Here is a 17,058-nt window from a genome sequence, read left to right as displayed (position 1 = left end):
GGCGAAAAAAACCTCTCAAAAGATAAATAAATAAATAAACAGAAATGTCCTCAGTAACCCCAATAGAAGGGTAATTATCTCTAGAGAGTAAAACATGTGCCTGAATTTGTTAAGACACCAGACTTTCTGGTACAGATAGCAGGCCCCCAAGCATGGTGAACATCCCTAAAACCTGCCGGACCTTCTGTAAGAAGTGTGGCAAGCACCAACCTCATAAAGTGACACCGTACAAAAAGGGCGAGGATCCTCTGTGTGCTCAGGGACAGCGGCGTTATGACAGGAAGCAGAGCGACTATGGTGGACAGACTAAGCTTATTTTCCGGAAAAAGGCAAAAGCTACAAAGACTGTGCTGAGGCTTGAATGTGTTGAGCCCAACTGCAGATCTAAGAGAATGCTGGCTGTTAAGAGATGTAAGCATTTTGAACTGGGAGGAGATAAGAAGAGAAAGGTTCAAGTGATTCAGTTCTAAGCCTCATCTTTTCTATTATGAAGATGACAAAATCTTGAGGTGAATGTTCACCAGAGCCAGTTTTTCTAAATGTTCCATAAAATTAGATAACATTTCATATTGGGCGCTGGTTTATAGTCAGGAGAAAATCACTGCATATGTCACATTTAAAAAAGGACTAGATGGTCAGCAGGTGGTGTGAAAGTTAAGGCTGCTGGATCCCGCACAGCCAACTCTGTGGTTTGAGTCTTGGACCTGACAACTTGAAAATCATAACAGGTGTGTGTGCACGTGTGCCCAAAATCCCAATACGACAATGGAGAATGGACTGGGGCATGGCCATCCTCCCGAGAGGTGATTCCTCATCGCCTCCCGAGGGGCGAGTGTGCAAGTCCCACAGCAAAAACTTAAAAAGAAAGAAAAAGAATGAACGAACAAAAAAATTGGAGGGCTGGGAACAGCAGGTGGCATGGTGGTTAAGGGACATATAAGGAGGGTGCTTATATATAATGTTTTAAAGATTAATTCTGAAAGGTTACCCTTCCTATCCAGGTTAGTTATTCTAAGTGCTTATAACATTGAATGTTACATGTCTTATATCCTAAAACAAGAGGAGAAAAAAACTTGGTAAAAATGTCAATAATTAATTGGATTCTCATTTTAAAAACTTAATTTAAGTATGTTTATGTTAAATATTACTGAGTTTCACATTCCACTTGAAAAATTAGAGTCACCAGATAAGCTTAGTCCCTATCCTTAAAAAATGTTCTCCTTAGGACCAGCAGTTAGTGTAATGGCTATGTCACTGGACTCCCATGTAGTCGACTGCAGTTCGTGTCCTGTACCCGGTAGCTTGAACTTACACCAGGCATGTGTGCGTGCATGCCCAAGATCCCAAGAGAAGGGAGGAGAAGGGATTGAGGCATGGCCATCCCCCCTAGGGGGTGATTTCTTGCTTCCTGTCTCTCTGTCTCTCTCTGTCTTTCTGGTGAGCGCATGTGCCCATAGCAAAAACCTCTCCAAAAATATATAAATAAATAAATAAAATTTCCTTGATTATGAAAAAAAACAACGTTCTCCTTTACTTCACCACTTCCTTCAGCTCCTACTTTCATTCTCTCTCATTCTCCTTCAGGCAAACTTTGGGAAGGAGTTATCTGTACTCACTATTCCCATTTCCTCACCTTCCATCACTCCTCAAATCAATGCAATATGGTTTTAGTTACCATGAAAATGCTTCTGCCAAAGTCGACAATAATTAAATGTCAGTAGGTGGACAATAACTCAGTCTCTACCTTGCTTGACCTCTTAGCAGTACTGAAAGAGCTGACCACTTCCCCCTCCTAGAAAGAGTCTTCCCTTCATTCTGTGCACTGCACTGTCTTGATTTCCCATATGCCTACTGGCCTTCTCCCCCACCCCTTTCCCTTTGAGTCTGCTATTCTGTATGGTAAGCTCAATATCCTCTAATTTCATTTTTTCCCCTTTTTTTGGAGAGGTTTTGGCTATAGGGCACATGTGCTCGCCAGAAAGATAGAAAGACAGAAAGCGAGAAATCACCCCCCCCGGGGGGGGTTGCCACGCTGCAATCCTATCTCCTCCATTCTCCTCTCAGGATCTTAGGCACGTACACACACACATGCGTCCAGCATGAGTTTAAGCCACCGGGTCCAGGACTCAAACTGCAGTCAACTATATGGGAGTCTAGCAACAGCCATTATGCCAACTGCTGGTCCACTTTTTGATTCTACTTTCTACCTTGCAAGAAAAGTGACCTTTCAAACATGCCAATCTGTCACATTAATCTATATACAAATCCTTCAATGGCTTCCTACTATCCGTGGAATAAAGTCCTTTAGGACCTCCTTGACCTGGTTCTATTTTCACCCTGAACTTTCAGTGAGCTTTATTAAACTTAATTCTTTGAACTCTATCGGGTTAACTCCTACTCTTTTTTTTTTTTTTTCTTTTAATTGCCAGGAGTATGCATTCACTAGAGAGAGAGACAGAGAAGAAGAGGGAGAAAGTTCCCACCCAGTGGAGCACTCTCATCCTGCAATCCCTTCTCCATTTCTTTATCCTGTTGGGATTTTAGACAAGCATGGGCATGCACCTGATGTGTTTTTTGAGCAACTGGGGCTAGAATTCAAACTGCAGTCAGCTATGTGGGATTCAGTTCCCTTAACCACTTAGGCTATGGGGCCAGACTTACTACTCATTCTTTAGGATTTGTTTAAATATCACTTTAGGAAAAGAGGCCTTTCCAATTGTGTTAGAGCTCCCTGCTATATTCAATCACTTAAAAAACATTTGTTCATGGGACCAGCAGTTAGCGTAATGGCTATGTCGCTGGACTCCCATGTAGTCAACCGCGGTTCGCGTCCCAGACCTGGTGGCTTAAACTCACGCTGGGCGCATGTGCCCAAGATCCTGAGAGGAGAATGGAAGAGAAGGGATTGTGGCATGGCCATCCCCCCTGGGGGGCGATTTCTCGCTTTCTGTCTCTGTCTCTCTCGGTCTGTCTGGCAAGTGCATGCGCTCTATAGCAAAAACCTCTCTCAAAAAAAAAAAAAAATTTGTTCGAGGCCAGTGATGTAAAGCACTAGATCCCACGTGGCCAACTGCGTAGTTCAAGTCCCTGACCTAATGGCTTGAAAAACATGCTGGATGCGTGTATGTGCATGCCCAAAATCCCAAGAGGAGAATGGAAAAGAGACTGTGGCATGGCCCTTCCCCAGGAGTTAATTTCTCACTTTCTCTCTCTGTCTCTGTCTCTGTGTCTCTCTGGTGAGCACATATGCCCTGTATCAAAAACCAACTAAATAAATAAGTAAATAAAATAAAAAACATATGTTCTTCACCTATGTGCTAGACCCAGTGTAAGGCATAGAATGATGAGCTCATTTACCAAAACAAAAAAACTCACTTTTTCCAGTTTCTTATGGCCCTCTAGTGATAGTTTAATTTTATAATCCATAGCACTTTATATTTCTCTTAATTATTAAACACACTCCCCCTACTGGAACAAGAAGTCAGTGATGGTATGTCAGAGTATCTTGTTTACCACTGACATTCCTGTACTAAGAACAGTACTTGGCTAGTAAATAAATACTTGACTATTAAACAAGTGATACCCTAAAAACTCTAATTAAATAGTTTTACCTAAATAGTTTTGAGAATAAAAACATAAATAAAATCATAAGTCATGAAAAAAGATCACAGGCCTAGTTATGATATACTGCTGTGTTCTGCAAACTAGGGGACCACAAGGGGAGCCAGTTTCAATTCCCAGTCCAACCTAAAGGTCAATACAGTGATGTACACCTGTAACCTTGGCAACCCAGGAGGTTGTAGCAGAAAGACAAGCTTTTTTTTTGAAGAGGTTTTTGCTATAGGGTGCATGTGCATGCCAGAAAGACAGAGAGAGACAGAGAGACAGAAAGCACGAAATCGTCCCTAGAGGGGATGGCCACACCACAACCTTTTCCATTCTCTTCCCAGGATCTTGGGCACGCACGCACATGTGCACAACATGAGTTTAAGCCACCAGGTCCAGGACTCAAACCATGGTCAACTACATGGGAGTCCAGCAACATAGCCACTACACCAACTGTTCATCCCAAAAGACCGCAAGCTTAAGGCTGGCCTAGATGACCCAAGAAGTTCCTGTCTAGACCCCGCCAAAAAGAAAAAAATAGAAAACTAGGCATAGTAGAGTACTTGTAGTCTAGATGAGGGATCACAACAGGGAGACCATTAAAAAAAAGATTTATATCTATTTTATCTTGTCAGTCCTTTAAACATAGAGCAAAGTTAATTATTTAAACAGATACATACCATTAAATCATCAACACTTTACTCAGAAAACTACAAAATAAATTAAAAGATACCAAGTTTTTATCCTCCCTTTCCTATACTACCTCTTTTTCCAACTGTCTTAGTCTATTGTGTTTCTTACAAAAATACCCATGAATGGGTTTTTATTAAAAGATTTGTTTGGGGACCAGCAGTTAGCATAATGGCTATGACACTGGACTCCCATGTAGTCAACCACGGTTTGAGTCCCGGACCCGGTGGCTTAAACTCATGCCGGGTGCGTGTGCGTGCGTGCCCAAGATCCCGAGAGGAGAATGGAGGAGAAGGGATTGCGGTGTGGCCATCCCCCTTGGGGGGGTGACTTCTCACTTTCTGTCTCTCTTTCTGTCTGGCGAGCGTACGCGCCCTATAGCAAAAACTTCTCAAAAAAAAAAAAAAAAAAAGCTTTGTTTGACTCAAAATTCTGGTGGCTGTAAAGACCAAAGGTATAGGGTTGGCATCAGGTCATCCTATGTTACAACAGTTACCAGGAGAGACAATGGAGAGTACATGCAGAGACCATGTCAGTTTTTTTCTCATTTCCTCTCTTTATAAAGCTACTAGAACTCACTCATGGGGGCCCCACCCTAACCACCCAATCACTAATCTCCTCCCGGACACCACCATTCAACACAATAACTGGATCAAGTTTTTACCTTCTTAATCCCATTAGAATGGCTCAATACATGAATTCTGGGGAGAAAGATTCACTATGCATTCATTCCTATCTCCAAGATTCAAGATCTTCTCACATACAAAATCATCTGAATAATCCAAAAACACTTAAATGGTTCCAGCACCAACTCAAAAGTCCAAAGTCTCTTTTGAGACGAAGGGAAACTCCTTCCACAAATTATGGGACCAGCAGATGGCATAATGATTACAGCGTTGAACTCCCACATAGTCAACTGTGGTTGGAGTCCTGGTCCTGGTGACTTAAAACTCATGCCAGACACGTGTCCATGCCTAAGATCCCAAGGGGAGAATGGAGAAGGGACTGTGGCGTGGCCATCCCCTCAAGGAGGTGATTTCTTACTTTGTGTGTGTCTCTCTCTCTGTCGCTCTGGTGAGCATATGTGCCTTATAGCAAAAAAAAAATCTTTCTAAAAAAAAAAAAAATTACCCATTCCCAAAGTACAAAGTACAATGATGGAGGCCGCACAGGGTAGAATTTCCCAGTTCACAAACAAAAAGGAATAAAAGGTCCCAAGCAAACCCAAAATCCAAGAAAAGAGACATCCAATCTTGAAACTCCATGTGCTGTATCCTGAACAAAGTGAGGGCATAGGGCTCCAAAAGAACTAGGCAGCTTTGTCCCTCTCACCCTGCCAAGTTCAGTCCATGTTCAGCTCTCTACAGTTGGAGTCTTGTGTCTGCAGTTTCTTCAGGCTGTTGTAGCATGCTTTTAGCTCCACAGTTCTTGGTCTTCGGAGCGGCCCCACTCCTAAAGTTCCACTAGACATGACCCTGTTGAATACTCTTTGCTCCAATCCCACACTTCCACGAAACTGCAATGGCTCCATCCCTGTGAGCAGTCTCTGCTTAGGCCCCCAAGGTGTCCAAGACATTCTTTGAAAATCTTGGTTGAAGTTTCCACAACTCTTGTCTTCTCCACACCTGCTCTTGTATTCTGCATGTACCCTCCATTGTCTCTCCTGATAACCGCTGTAACGCAGTGAGCCAGCAGAACTACTTCCACATACAGGCCACTTCTGCCACTTACACATCCTGGAGCAGCAGATGGAGCTCCACCTGTGACTGCTTGAAACACAACAAATTGGGGGGGTGGGCAGCAAGTGGTGTGGTGGTTAAGGGCGCTGGACTCCCACATGGCCAACAGCAACAGCAGTTCGAGTCTTGGACCTGACAGCTTGCTTTCTCACTAACCCCCACACACTTTGTCCCTCTCTAGTGAAATTAAAACAAATAAATAAATAAAGTTAAATAAAAATAATTTTAAAAAAAATGAAAGAAAAAACGCACCAAATGGAGGAATGCTTTACCCAGGATGTGGAAACCACTGTCCCAAGGCAGCTTGGAGCAACAAACTAGTCCCAGGCAGTCCTCAGAACCATTCTGCACTCCTAGGCCTCTGGGTTTAGGAGAGGGGCAGCTCCAAAGATCTCTGAAATGTCCTCAGTGCTCTGCTCCCACTGTCCTGACCATTTTTACTTAGACCTCTTAGTACTGGTGGCCATCTCTGTAGCAACCAGTCTCTTTGCCACACTTGTGGTATTCTCTATCAAACACATCTTTCATTTTTTGCTATGTGGTCAGGCTGCAAATTTTTCAAAATTTTCTACACTACTTCCTTTTAAAAAATTACTTTTTAATTTGCTAGAGAGTGTGTGTACTCGCCAGAGACAGAGAGTTGAGAGTGAGAGAAAGAGAGAAAGCATCACCTCACATGGGGGATGGTCACGCCATAATCATTTCTATTTTTGGCATGCACACACACGCATCTGGTGTGTTTTTCAAGCCACAGGGTCTGGGACTCAAACTGCACAGTCAGCCATGTGGTTTCCAGTTACCTTGAGCACCACACTATGGCCTGGCCTATGCTTCCCATTTAATTATCAATCTTCTCTTTAAATCATCTTGTTTTTCTTGCATCTCATTAAATACAGTTAAAAGCAACCAAGCAGCAACCTAGCATAATGTTTAGAAATTTATTTTGCTACAGAACTTAGATCATCATGCTTAGTCTTCCTCATCTTAGGAAATAAAGCTTTTAAATTCTCTGCTACTTCATAAGGGTAGCCTTTCCTTTAGATCCTAATGATTTTCTCATTTTCCTCTGAAACCTCAGAATAGTCTTTATTTTGCATTTCTCTATCTATACTGTGGTTATAGCTGTTTATCCAATTTCAAAAGCTTCAATTCATTTCTAAACTGTTCTTTTGAACCTCCAGCAGAATCTAGGCTTTTCCTAGACTGTCCCTCCAAACTCTTTAAACCTCTTCCCATTACTTAGTTCAAAAGGCACTTTCACATTCAGTCATCTATAACACCATAATCCTGTTGACTACACTAATTTCTGACTTACTCCATTATTGGCTACTTATAGAAATACCTGAGTCTGGGTTTTTATAAAGAAATAATGGTTTATTTGATTCATGATTCTTGTGGCTGGAAAGTCCAAGAGTGTTGGGGCTGGCATCAAGTCAACCTATGTCACAATATAGCTATCAGAAGCAAAGAGGATGGCAGGTGTGTCAGATAAACTGTGGTATGTGGTCCATGTCAGTCTCTTTCAATTCTTCTCCTTATAAACCCATCAGGACTCGGGAACAGCTGGTGGCGTAATGGTTAAGGCACTGGACACACCCACATGGCTGACCATGGTTCGAGTCCCAGACCTGGTGACTTGCTTTCTCGCTTTCTCTCTTTCTGTGTGTCTCTCTCTGGTCAAATTTAAAAAGAAGTGAATGGATAAATAAAATTAAATAAATGTATACTAAAAATAAATAAATAAATAAATAAAAAGAAACCCACCAGAACTCAACCATCCAGTCACTAGTTTCCTCAAAAGCCCCACCCTCTAACAGTATAATTAGATCTAGTTTTTGTCCTCTTAACCCTATTATAATGCCTCAACACACAAATGTTCAGGGGACATATTCAAACTATAACACCAACCAAACAGGCCTAGCCCACAAGTCAGTTTTTCTTTATAGAATTCCATATAGTAAATGTGAAAGAAATGGCAGGAAAATACCACCATGTTGTAACCTCAATGAAGTAATTTCTTCAGATAAATACCATCAGTGGGAATGAAACATTAGATGCAGGATTGCAAGAAGCTTTATAGTGAAAGAACCAGATTGCCACTACTTGAACCCACTTATCAACCCTGGTACCACTCAGAATGGCACATCCAGGGACTGTGACTCATGACAGGATGCAAATGAACTACATCTGCCAAAAGAAAGCTGAACTTAAATCTAGTAGGTTTCAGAGTTAACTTCTAATTTATAAAAGAAAAAACAAACAAACAAAAAACAGAGAAAGCAAAGAAACAAGCCAAATGGCACTCTAAGAAAACACACAAATCCAGAATGTAGGGCCTTCTGTAGGAGAACTGACAAGGATTTTTCAAGTTCAATGGCATGTGGTAAAATAAGAGAATGGGAGGACTGATACAGGCACGGAATTCTCACATACATATGATTTTGTCCCCCAGGGGCTATCTGGTAATGTCTGGAAACATTTTCTGTTGTCACTAGCATCTAGTGGACAGAGGTTAGAGACGCTGCTAAACAATGTATAAGACGACACACCACCGAAAAAGAATATCCTGCCCCAAATGTCTATAGTGTCAACTTTGAGGAACCTTGATCTATAAAAATCTGTGTTTGGATACATTGTTTGAATCCTGGTTTGAGAAAACAACAATGACAACAAAAATTGTTCTGTTAATTTGGATTTTTTTTAAAATTCTGTGTGAATGTATGTATGTGTGTATGTATTTATAGACAGACAAATAGACAAGGACCCTCAACAGGGCTTTGTGCCATGCCCACAACCTTCCCCTGGCCTCTCCCTAGCCAGCCAGCATCATGGGCACATGAGCATGCACCTGATGTGTACAGGTTGGCCTGGAAACAAAACCCTGCCCTATAATGTGGCTCCCAGCACTGCAGAGCATTGAGCTACTGCTGCACCACTGTGGTTAGGCTGAGTATGGAGAATTTTGACATGGATGATAGCTATAATTTTTATTCCCATCAGTATGATGAGACAATAGGGGAACTCTGAACAGATCAGGTATGAAATGGTACTAAGAAACTGTCATTACCTTTGCTAGACAATATACCATGTTTCTAAGAAAAAATCCTTTTTTGGGGGGAGATACATAATTAAGAATATAGGAACAAATGAACATAGAGCTAAGATTTCTCTTTAAATATTTCAAAAGCAACAATAAAAAAGGTCTAGGTGAGGCAAACATGACAAAATCTTGATAGTAAATCTTAAAGATGGGTTGATTTATGAGGAATCAATCAGATCGTTTGCTCTACTTGTGTTATTTCTGAAATCTTTTATAATAATAACAACCATTAAAAAATTATTAAAAAAAAAAAAAAAAAAAAACAGAGCCAGTCCTCAGTTAAGTGTCGCTGAGGAAGCCAGATCTCACACGGCTGACTAGGGTTTGAGTCCTCCCACCAGAGGCTTGAAAAACATGCTGGACTTACATGCTTATTAAGAATACTGATGGTGGGACCAGCAGTTAGCATATCGGCTATGTCGCTGGACTCCCACGTAGTCGACCACGGTTCGCATCCCAGACCCGGTGGCTTAAAACTCACGCAGGGCGCGTGTACGTGCGTGCCCAATATCCCGAGAGGAGAACGGAGGAGAAGGGATTGCGGCGTGGCCATCCCCCCTGGGGGGTGATCTCTCGCTTTCTGTCTGTCTCTATCTCTGTCTGTCTGGCGAGCGCACGTGCCCTATGGCAAAAAAAAACCTCTCCAAAAAAAAAAAAAAGAATACTGATGGCATGGAGAGTTAGAGGAGGAAAAGGAATTGTGGTAGGATCAGGCCCTATTGGAGGAGGTGCTTTCTTAACTGTGCTGCACAAGCTCTCTAACATTAAAAAATATACATAGGAGCCACATGGTCAACCACAGTATAAGTCCCAGACCAAGCAGCTTGAAAATCACACCAGGCATGTGTGCATGCATATCCAAAACCCAAAGAAGAGAATGGAGAAGGAGGGACTACGGCATGGCCATCCCCCCAAAGGGTCATTTCTCACTTTCCTCTCTCTCTCTTTCATTCTTAGGTGAATATACGTGCCCCCGCAACAATATACATGTATATGTGTATATATATATATTTAACAACACATTGCAAAAATAAAAAATTTAGAAGGATAGTAAATACATAGAAGAGTAAATAATCGCAGATTGGCAGTGGCATAAATAAATGCTTACCATGTATCAAACTATAGTGTCCTAAGTCTAGACAATTACAACTCTTGTATCTTACACAATAAATTTTTTTTTCTTTTTTTTTTTTTGGAGAGATTTTCACTGTAGGGCGCAAGTGCTCGCCAGACAGACAGAGAGAGACATAGAGACAGAAAGCGAGAAATCACCCCCCAGGGGGGATGGTCACGCCGCAATCCCTTCTCCTCCATTCTCCTCTCGGGATCTTGGGCACGCACGCACACGCGCCCGGCGTGAGTTTTAAGCCACCGGGTCCGGGACACGAACCGCGGTCGACTACGTGGGAGTCCAGCGACATAGCCATTACGCTAACTGCTGGTTCCCTTACACAACAAATTTTTGTGGAGAGCCTACAATTTGCAAACTCTGTTCCAAGTGCTACATAAGGTAAAAAAGACAAGCAAGAGAGTCTCAGTCTGCAAGGGACTTCCAATATGAAGAACAGAATCACACCAGGTGGGTAAGCTCAAACATGGCTTCATGAACACACTGATACTTAAGATATGCCTAGAAGGAAACAAGAGTTAGCGTAATGGCTATGTCGCTGGACTCCCACGTAGTAGACCGCGGTTCGCATCCCAGACCCGGTGGCTTAAAACTCACGCCGGGCGCGTGTGCGTGCGTGCCCAAGATCCCGAGAGGAGAATGGAGGAGAAGGGATTGCAGCGTGGCCATCCCCCATGGGGGGTGATTTCTCGCTTTCTGTCTCTCTCTGTCTTTCTGGTGAGTACACGTGCCCTTTAGCAAAAACCTTTCCAAAAAAAAAAAAAGATATGTCTGGAAGAGATACAAGTCAAAAGAGAGAGACAACAGGGCTGAGGAAGTTGAATAAAGAAGAGAAAGTCACTGGCTTACAAGACTCGTAGACACTCCCATACACGCCCCTCAAGCCTCATCATCCACCACTTTCTGCCAGGCTATGGAAGCAAACCATGGTTGTCCTGTGGAATCTAGTTTCTCTTAAAATTTCCATGAATACCTCTCAAGCCTCCTCATGCACCACTTTCAGCCCTCACCAAAGAATTGGAGGCACTGAGTATTTAAGGCACTGAAAGAAGTTCATTACAGACAAAACACAAAAGCAGAAAAGCAAAAAAACAGTCATGGTAGGCACACCAAAAAAGCCAAAAGCACAATCTGTCTCACTATAAGGCCAGAAAAACGGTTTAGTAGATATGAGGAGATAGACATGTAATAATTTTGGCTTAGACTAACTCTGAGAGTGTTTAACAACAAAAGCAATGGAAATTTCAGAGGGGTAGGAAAGGGGACAAAAATTCTAACAGAGCAATCGGGGGAAATAGCCTGATGGGATGGTACAAATTTGGGTAAGCCAAAAGAGTCACTTTTTCTACTGTTTTATTTCTGTATCTCAAGTGTTTTCCCCAAATGATGTGCCAAACATCTTTTCTTAAAACAACTTGATTCTATTATTAATTTCTAGCGCCAAACCACTGTAAAATTAGAATACTACATCCTAGCCTAATGGAAATCTTTCATATATAAATCTGAGTCTGTACATTACAAAATTCTCCTTTTTCCCAAGTAAATCTAAGGCAGATTAGTATTTGCAAAAGCCTCTGTGAGTCCCATGGTCCTCCCTTTTGGTTTTCTTTTCTTTTTTAAATGATTATTTTATTTAACTATTTATTTATTTAAATTTGAACAGAAAGAGACAAGAGAGGGAGACCAAGAGTTAGCATAATGGCCTTGTCGCTGGACTCCCACGTAGTCAACCGCGGTCTGAGTCCCAGACCCAGTGGCTTAAATTTACGCCAGGCACATGTGCGTGTGTGTGCCCAAGATCCCGAGAGGAGAATAGAGAAGGGATTACAGCGTGGCCATCCCCCATGGGGGGTGATTTCTCGCTTTCTCTCTCTTTCTGGTGAATGCATGCACCCTATAGCGAAAGCCTCTCCAAAAAAAAGAGAGACAGAGCGAAAGTAAGCCACCAGTCCAGGACTCAAACCACAGTCGGTCATGTGGGAGTCCAGAGCCCTTAACTACCACCCCACCTACTGCCCCTTGGTTTTCTTTTCAGTTTCACCTCTATCAATATTTTATTTATTTTTTTAAAAGTTTTCCCTTTATTCATGAGAGAGAATATACAGAAGAGTAAAAAAGTAAAGGAGAGATCTGGTCATGCTATGATCCTCTTCCTCCAGTCTGTCTGATTTCAGACGCTCACGCATGGGCCCACTGAGTTTCAGGCAGACCTGACCAGAGATTCCAACCATGGCTGCCATGTGGGATCCAGTTTCTCTTGGGCTGCTGCCACCTAGAGACAGCCTATTTATCTTATTTCTTAAGAATACTTAAAGAACTTGCACTTTCTGAAATGATGAGTCTTTTGATCCTTCCCTCTCCCTTGGACATGTTCTTATTAATTAACCTAATGTTTTTATTAGCATCTGTAAGACCAATGAGAGGACAAAGAAGCTGCAATTTTGGTAAGGTTTCCTGAACTGTCTCTTGGTTTTGTGACAGTAAGACTGTATGGGGTGCCCACATTAAAAGAGAATCCTTTATCAGAGCATTTCCCATGACCTGTGAAATGGGCATATTCAGCAGGTGAATATCCCAGACATCATAAAGCTGGTCCCAAATGGCTTACAAACAAAAACATATCACTTGCTTCACCTAGGGTATTCCACTTGGTTATTTACAGCAGGTGTTGGGAAGTTCCTCTCTTCAGGATAAACAGACCTTATAGTGGCTTTTATCCAGTCCACCAGGCTGGCTGTTCCATCTACAATAACCTCCTGTGTGCCTGATCATATACTGCTACCTGCAGTTGCCCCAGAATGAGTTACGGGTCTTGCGTTAAGCAAAACATACTTGTCCACTCTACAGCATTTAAAATCAAAGATACAACCCCCAAATTATTCACTCTAACAATCCATTTTACATAGTAAAGTTCCTTAGGAAGCTGATCATACCCAGGTACAAAATGAAACAATTCTTTCACACTATACTTTCTCGTTTAAATCATTTCTTGGTTTTGTCTATTCCCAAGATTGATCACCTTCTTGCTAACTACAAGTCTTAAAAGTACTTTCTGTAGTTCCTGCACAATTTCTTCTCTTGGGTGGTTTTGAGGCTAGCAGCCAAAGTTTGGACAGACTATCACTGAGCTTAGTTCAGCCTCAAGGAATGACCTAGCACTCTCTTTTACTTGCATTTTAGTTATTACAGTCAGTAATAACCAAGATATTTAGCTTTTTCTCTCATTAGTTTACATTTCTTCAGGTATTCAGAGAAACAGATCCCTGAAGTTGGATCCATCCCTAAATTCCATTGTAACTATCACCTTTGGTAACTGACTGCAGCACAGCTGATGCTCCACAATGGATGACCATTTGGCCACCCAGAAATCAAAGGTTTTTCACCCCCCCCCCAACCCTTTCACCCTATGTCCCAAACCACATGTTTCCATCAGCCAGAACTACCAAGCAAATCCCACTTATGACACCAAAAGAGAATCTGAAAACCAAACTGTTTTTCCACTTTTCTCTCATGACACAGATCATTTCAATCAATTCTGCAGTGCACACCAACTGGATGTCTTTTAATGCAATTCAATTCAGACACTATTTACGTAGATGGTAACAGATCCCACAGGTGGAGGGATCAGTTCCCAAGACTGTTGAACCAACACCTTCAGACACGAGCTGCAAGCCCGGCCCTTCAAAAATTCTGACTGAAGAGGGAACCAGCAGTTAGTGTAATGGCTATGTCGCTGGACTCCCACGTAGTCGACCATGGTTCGTGTCCCAGACCCGGTGGCTTAAAACTCACGCCGGGCGTGTGTGCGTGTGTGCCCAAGATCCTGAGAGGAGAATGGAGGAGAAGGGATTGCGGCATGACCATCCCCTCTGGGGGGTGATTTCTCGCTTTCTATCTCTCTGTCTCTGTCTGTCTGGCAAGCACACCCGCCCTATAGCGAAAAAAACCTCTCCAAAAAAAAAAAAAATTCTGACTGAAGAACTGGCTACAAGTTAGGGTTCCCATAACCCCTGCCCTCCTTGGGTTCAATTAATTTGCTGAAGTAGCTCACACAACTCTGGGAAATACAGTTACCAGTTTTATTATAGAGAGTAAGTTAAAGGATGCAGATGAAGAGATACATAAAGCAAGGCATATGGGAAGGGGCAGAGAGCTTTCATGCTCTCTCTGGGCCCACCTCCCTCGAGGTACTTCCATGTGTTCGGCTAACTGGAGGTTCTCTGAAACCTGTCCTTAAAGGTTTTTATGTGGCTTTTGTTGCATTGACATGAAATGCTAATAGACTGGATGGAGAAACCCAACAAGGCCTGTTGGTTCAAATTCTTGGCCACACTATGTGGTATTCCTTTCTCCTGGGTATCAGGCAGGACTCCTCCAGAAGAAGGGTCTTAAAGGCAGGGAGAGATCAGTTTCTTAAGATTTGGCTTGGGGCTAGTTTCAGGAACCCAGGATAAAAGGCCAAATACTTATGAACCAGGAACCATGGGCAAAACCCAATATACACATGTACATCATTATCATCATAATAGTCTCTATTTTTAAAAAATCATAATAAATTATTTAGTCTGATTCCATTCTACCTTCCAAGAGAGAATTCATTCATGGGACCAGCAGTTAGCATAATGGCTATGTCGTTGGGACTCCCATGTAGTCGACCATGGTTCAAGTACTGGACCTAGTGGCTTAAACTCACGCCGGGTGCATGTGCGTGCGTGTGCGTGCGTGCTCAAGCTCCCGAGAGGAGAATGGTGGAGAAGGGATTGCGACGTGGCCATCCCCTGGGGGGTGATTTCTCACTTTCTGTCTCTCTCTCTCTCTCTCTCTCTCTCTCTGTCTGGCGAGCGCATGTGCCCTATAGCAAAAACCTCTCCAAAAAAAGAAAAAAAAAGAGAGAGAATCATTCATTATCCCTGTCAATCTTTGACTGTTTTATGGGAAGTATCACTTCCAATAGAAGTTTTAAAGAAATGGCTCTCTCATAAAGAAATGTCATAAACCTTTGCTTTTTCTACCTTGGCCAAATTCAAAGGCTATTACTTTGGAGTGAATGATAACAACAATGAAATACAACAACTGGGGAACCAGCAGTTGGCGTAATGGCTATGTCGCTGGACTCCCACGTAGTCGACCGCGGTTCGTGTCCCGGACTCAGTGGCTTAAAACTCACGCCGGGCGCGTGTGCGTGCGTGCCCAAGATCCCGAGAGGAGAATGGAGGAGAAGGGATTGTGGCGTGACCATCCCCCCTGGGGGGTAATTTCTCGCTTTATTTCTCTGTGTCTCTCTGTCTGTCTGGCGAGCGCACGCGCCCTATAGCAAAAACCTCTCCAAAAAAAAAAAAAAAAAGAAATACAACAGCTGGTCATGTTTTTAAAATTATCCTTAAGTAATATGAAAAACGATGTATAGGTCAATTCCTAAAATGAACCACAGACCCCTAAAAGGATTGAATGCCTAGAGACTCACCTATATATTGTATATATGCTTATAAGCATAATCAGGCTGTTCCTGATTTTTTTTTTTTTTAAGTTTTTTGCCATAGGGTGCATGCGCTTGCCAGGAAGAGAGACAGTAGGAGGGAAAGGGCCCCCAGGAGGGATGGCCACACCATAATCCCTTCTCCTCCACTCTCCTCCTGGTATTCTGGGCATGCATGCACACGGGCCTGGTGTGATTTTCAAGCTGCAGGTCCAGGACTCCAACTGCAGTCAACCATGTGGTAGTCCAGCACTGTAACCACTATGTCACCAAATGCCTCCAGCTAACACCCCTTAATTTTGAAGGATGACAGCTATCCTGGTCCCTAAATACCTCTTTTACAGAGAAGCTACCTGGCCATCAGTTTTATAAGCATTGAAGTGTCAGTCTTTTAACAAACTTCCTTTTTATGCTAGCTCTCAAAAGGAAATTTTGGTTTAAAAGACTTTTAAAACAGGGCCCCTTACCACAGCAACAAAATCTAGGAGGTTCTTTGGTCAAAGGAAACCAAGGAATATACCTGAGTAACTTGAGCCACCCCACCACTCCACCGTGTTTAGGCACATCTTCAAACACAGTCCTTTTAACAATCCACATTTAGCTAATTAAAAAGCTGGACTGTCTTACCTCTGATTCTTAAGGAATCCGTTGGACTGTAAATTAGCTAGTCGGTGTGTGTTGGAATTAGGCTAAGCACTGGTTAAAGCCGGGAGGGCTGCTCACTGACGGCTCTCAAGTGAAAGATGTGCTTGTGCAGATGTTTCCTTACCTGTGGAGTCATCTTAGAGGGATCTGGCTCAGGGGTGGCTTGTTGCTGCTCCGCACTCTTGTTCTTGGCCCCACTCTCCAAAGGCTCTTGCTGGACAGTTGTCTTATTCCCAGAAGGGGCAGATGATGGTGGTGGAGCTAGTAGTTGGGGTTTAGAATGGCCTTGGGAGGGGCGGGAAGGAGATGCCTGAGAAGGAGGCAAGTAAGACTGGGAATGGCTCATATAGGATTGCGAGGAAGAGGAGGAGGAAGAATAAGAAGGGGTGGGCGCCAGGTAGGACTGGGAAGGAGGGGACTGTGAAGGAGACGGCTGAGCAGGAGGCAGGTAGGGCTGAGACGAGGACGGGGGGTAGTACGAGGGTGGAGGCTGAGGTGGGGGCATGTAAGATTGAGAAGGGGGCAAATAGGACCCGGAAGGTACAGGAGGAGATGGGTGGGACTCCAGCTCCATTGGAACCAAACCAGGAGGCCCATCTCGGTGGTGGAGCATCTGGTGTTTGTACTGCTGCTGCTTCTGATAGCTGAGGGCCGGCCCGGGTGGCGGGGGCAT

At 43.1% G+C, this 17,058-nt stretch overlaps 1 protein-coding gene across 5 annotated transcripts in view; it reads right to left on the bottom strand.

The window, feature by feature from the left end:
- YLPM1 (YLP motif containing 1) overlaps positions 1-17,058 on the bottom strand; it is a gene marked incomplete at its 5' end in the record, with an annotated part of 119,472 nt that extends 102,414 nt beyond the window's left edge. For all 5 annotated transcript variants that reach the window (XM_027769095.1, XM_014585015.1, XM_027769094.1 and 2 more), the window contains 1 exon segment: positions 16,510-17,058. In XM_027769095.1, the coding sequence (XP_027624896.1) occupies positions 16,510-17,058 (549 nt within the window).

The sequence above is a fragment of the Tupaia chinensis genome, unplaced genomic scaffold (assembly GCF_000334495.1).
Source record: "Tupaia chinensis unplaced genomic scaffold, TupChi_1.0 Scaffold148607_1, whole genome shotgun sequence".
NCBI classification, from domain to species: Eukaryota; Metazoa; Chordata; class Mammalia; order Scandentia; family Tupaiidae; genus Tupaia; species Tupaia belangeri.
The sequence above is the reverse complement of the archived record's forward strand: the minus strand, read 5'-3'. Positions and strand labels throughout refer to the sequence as shown.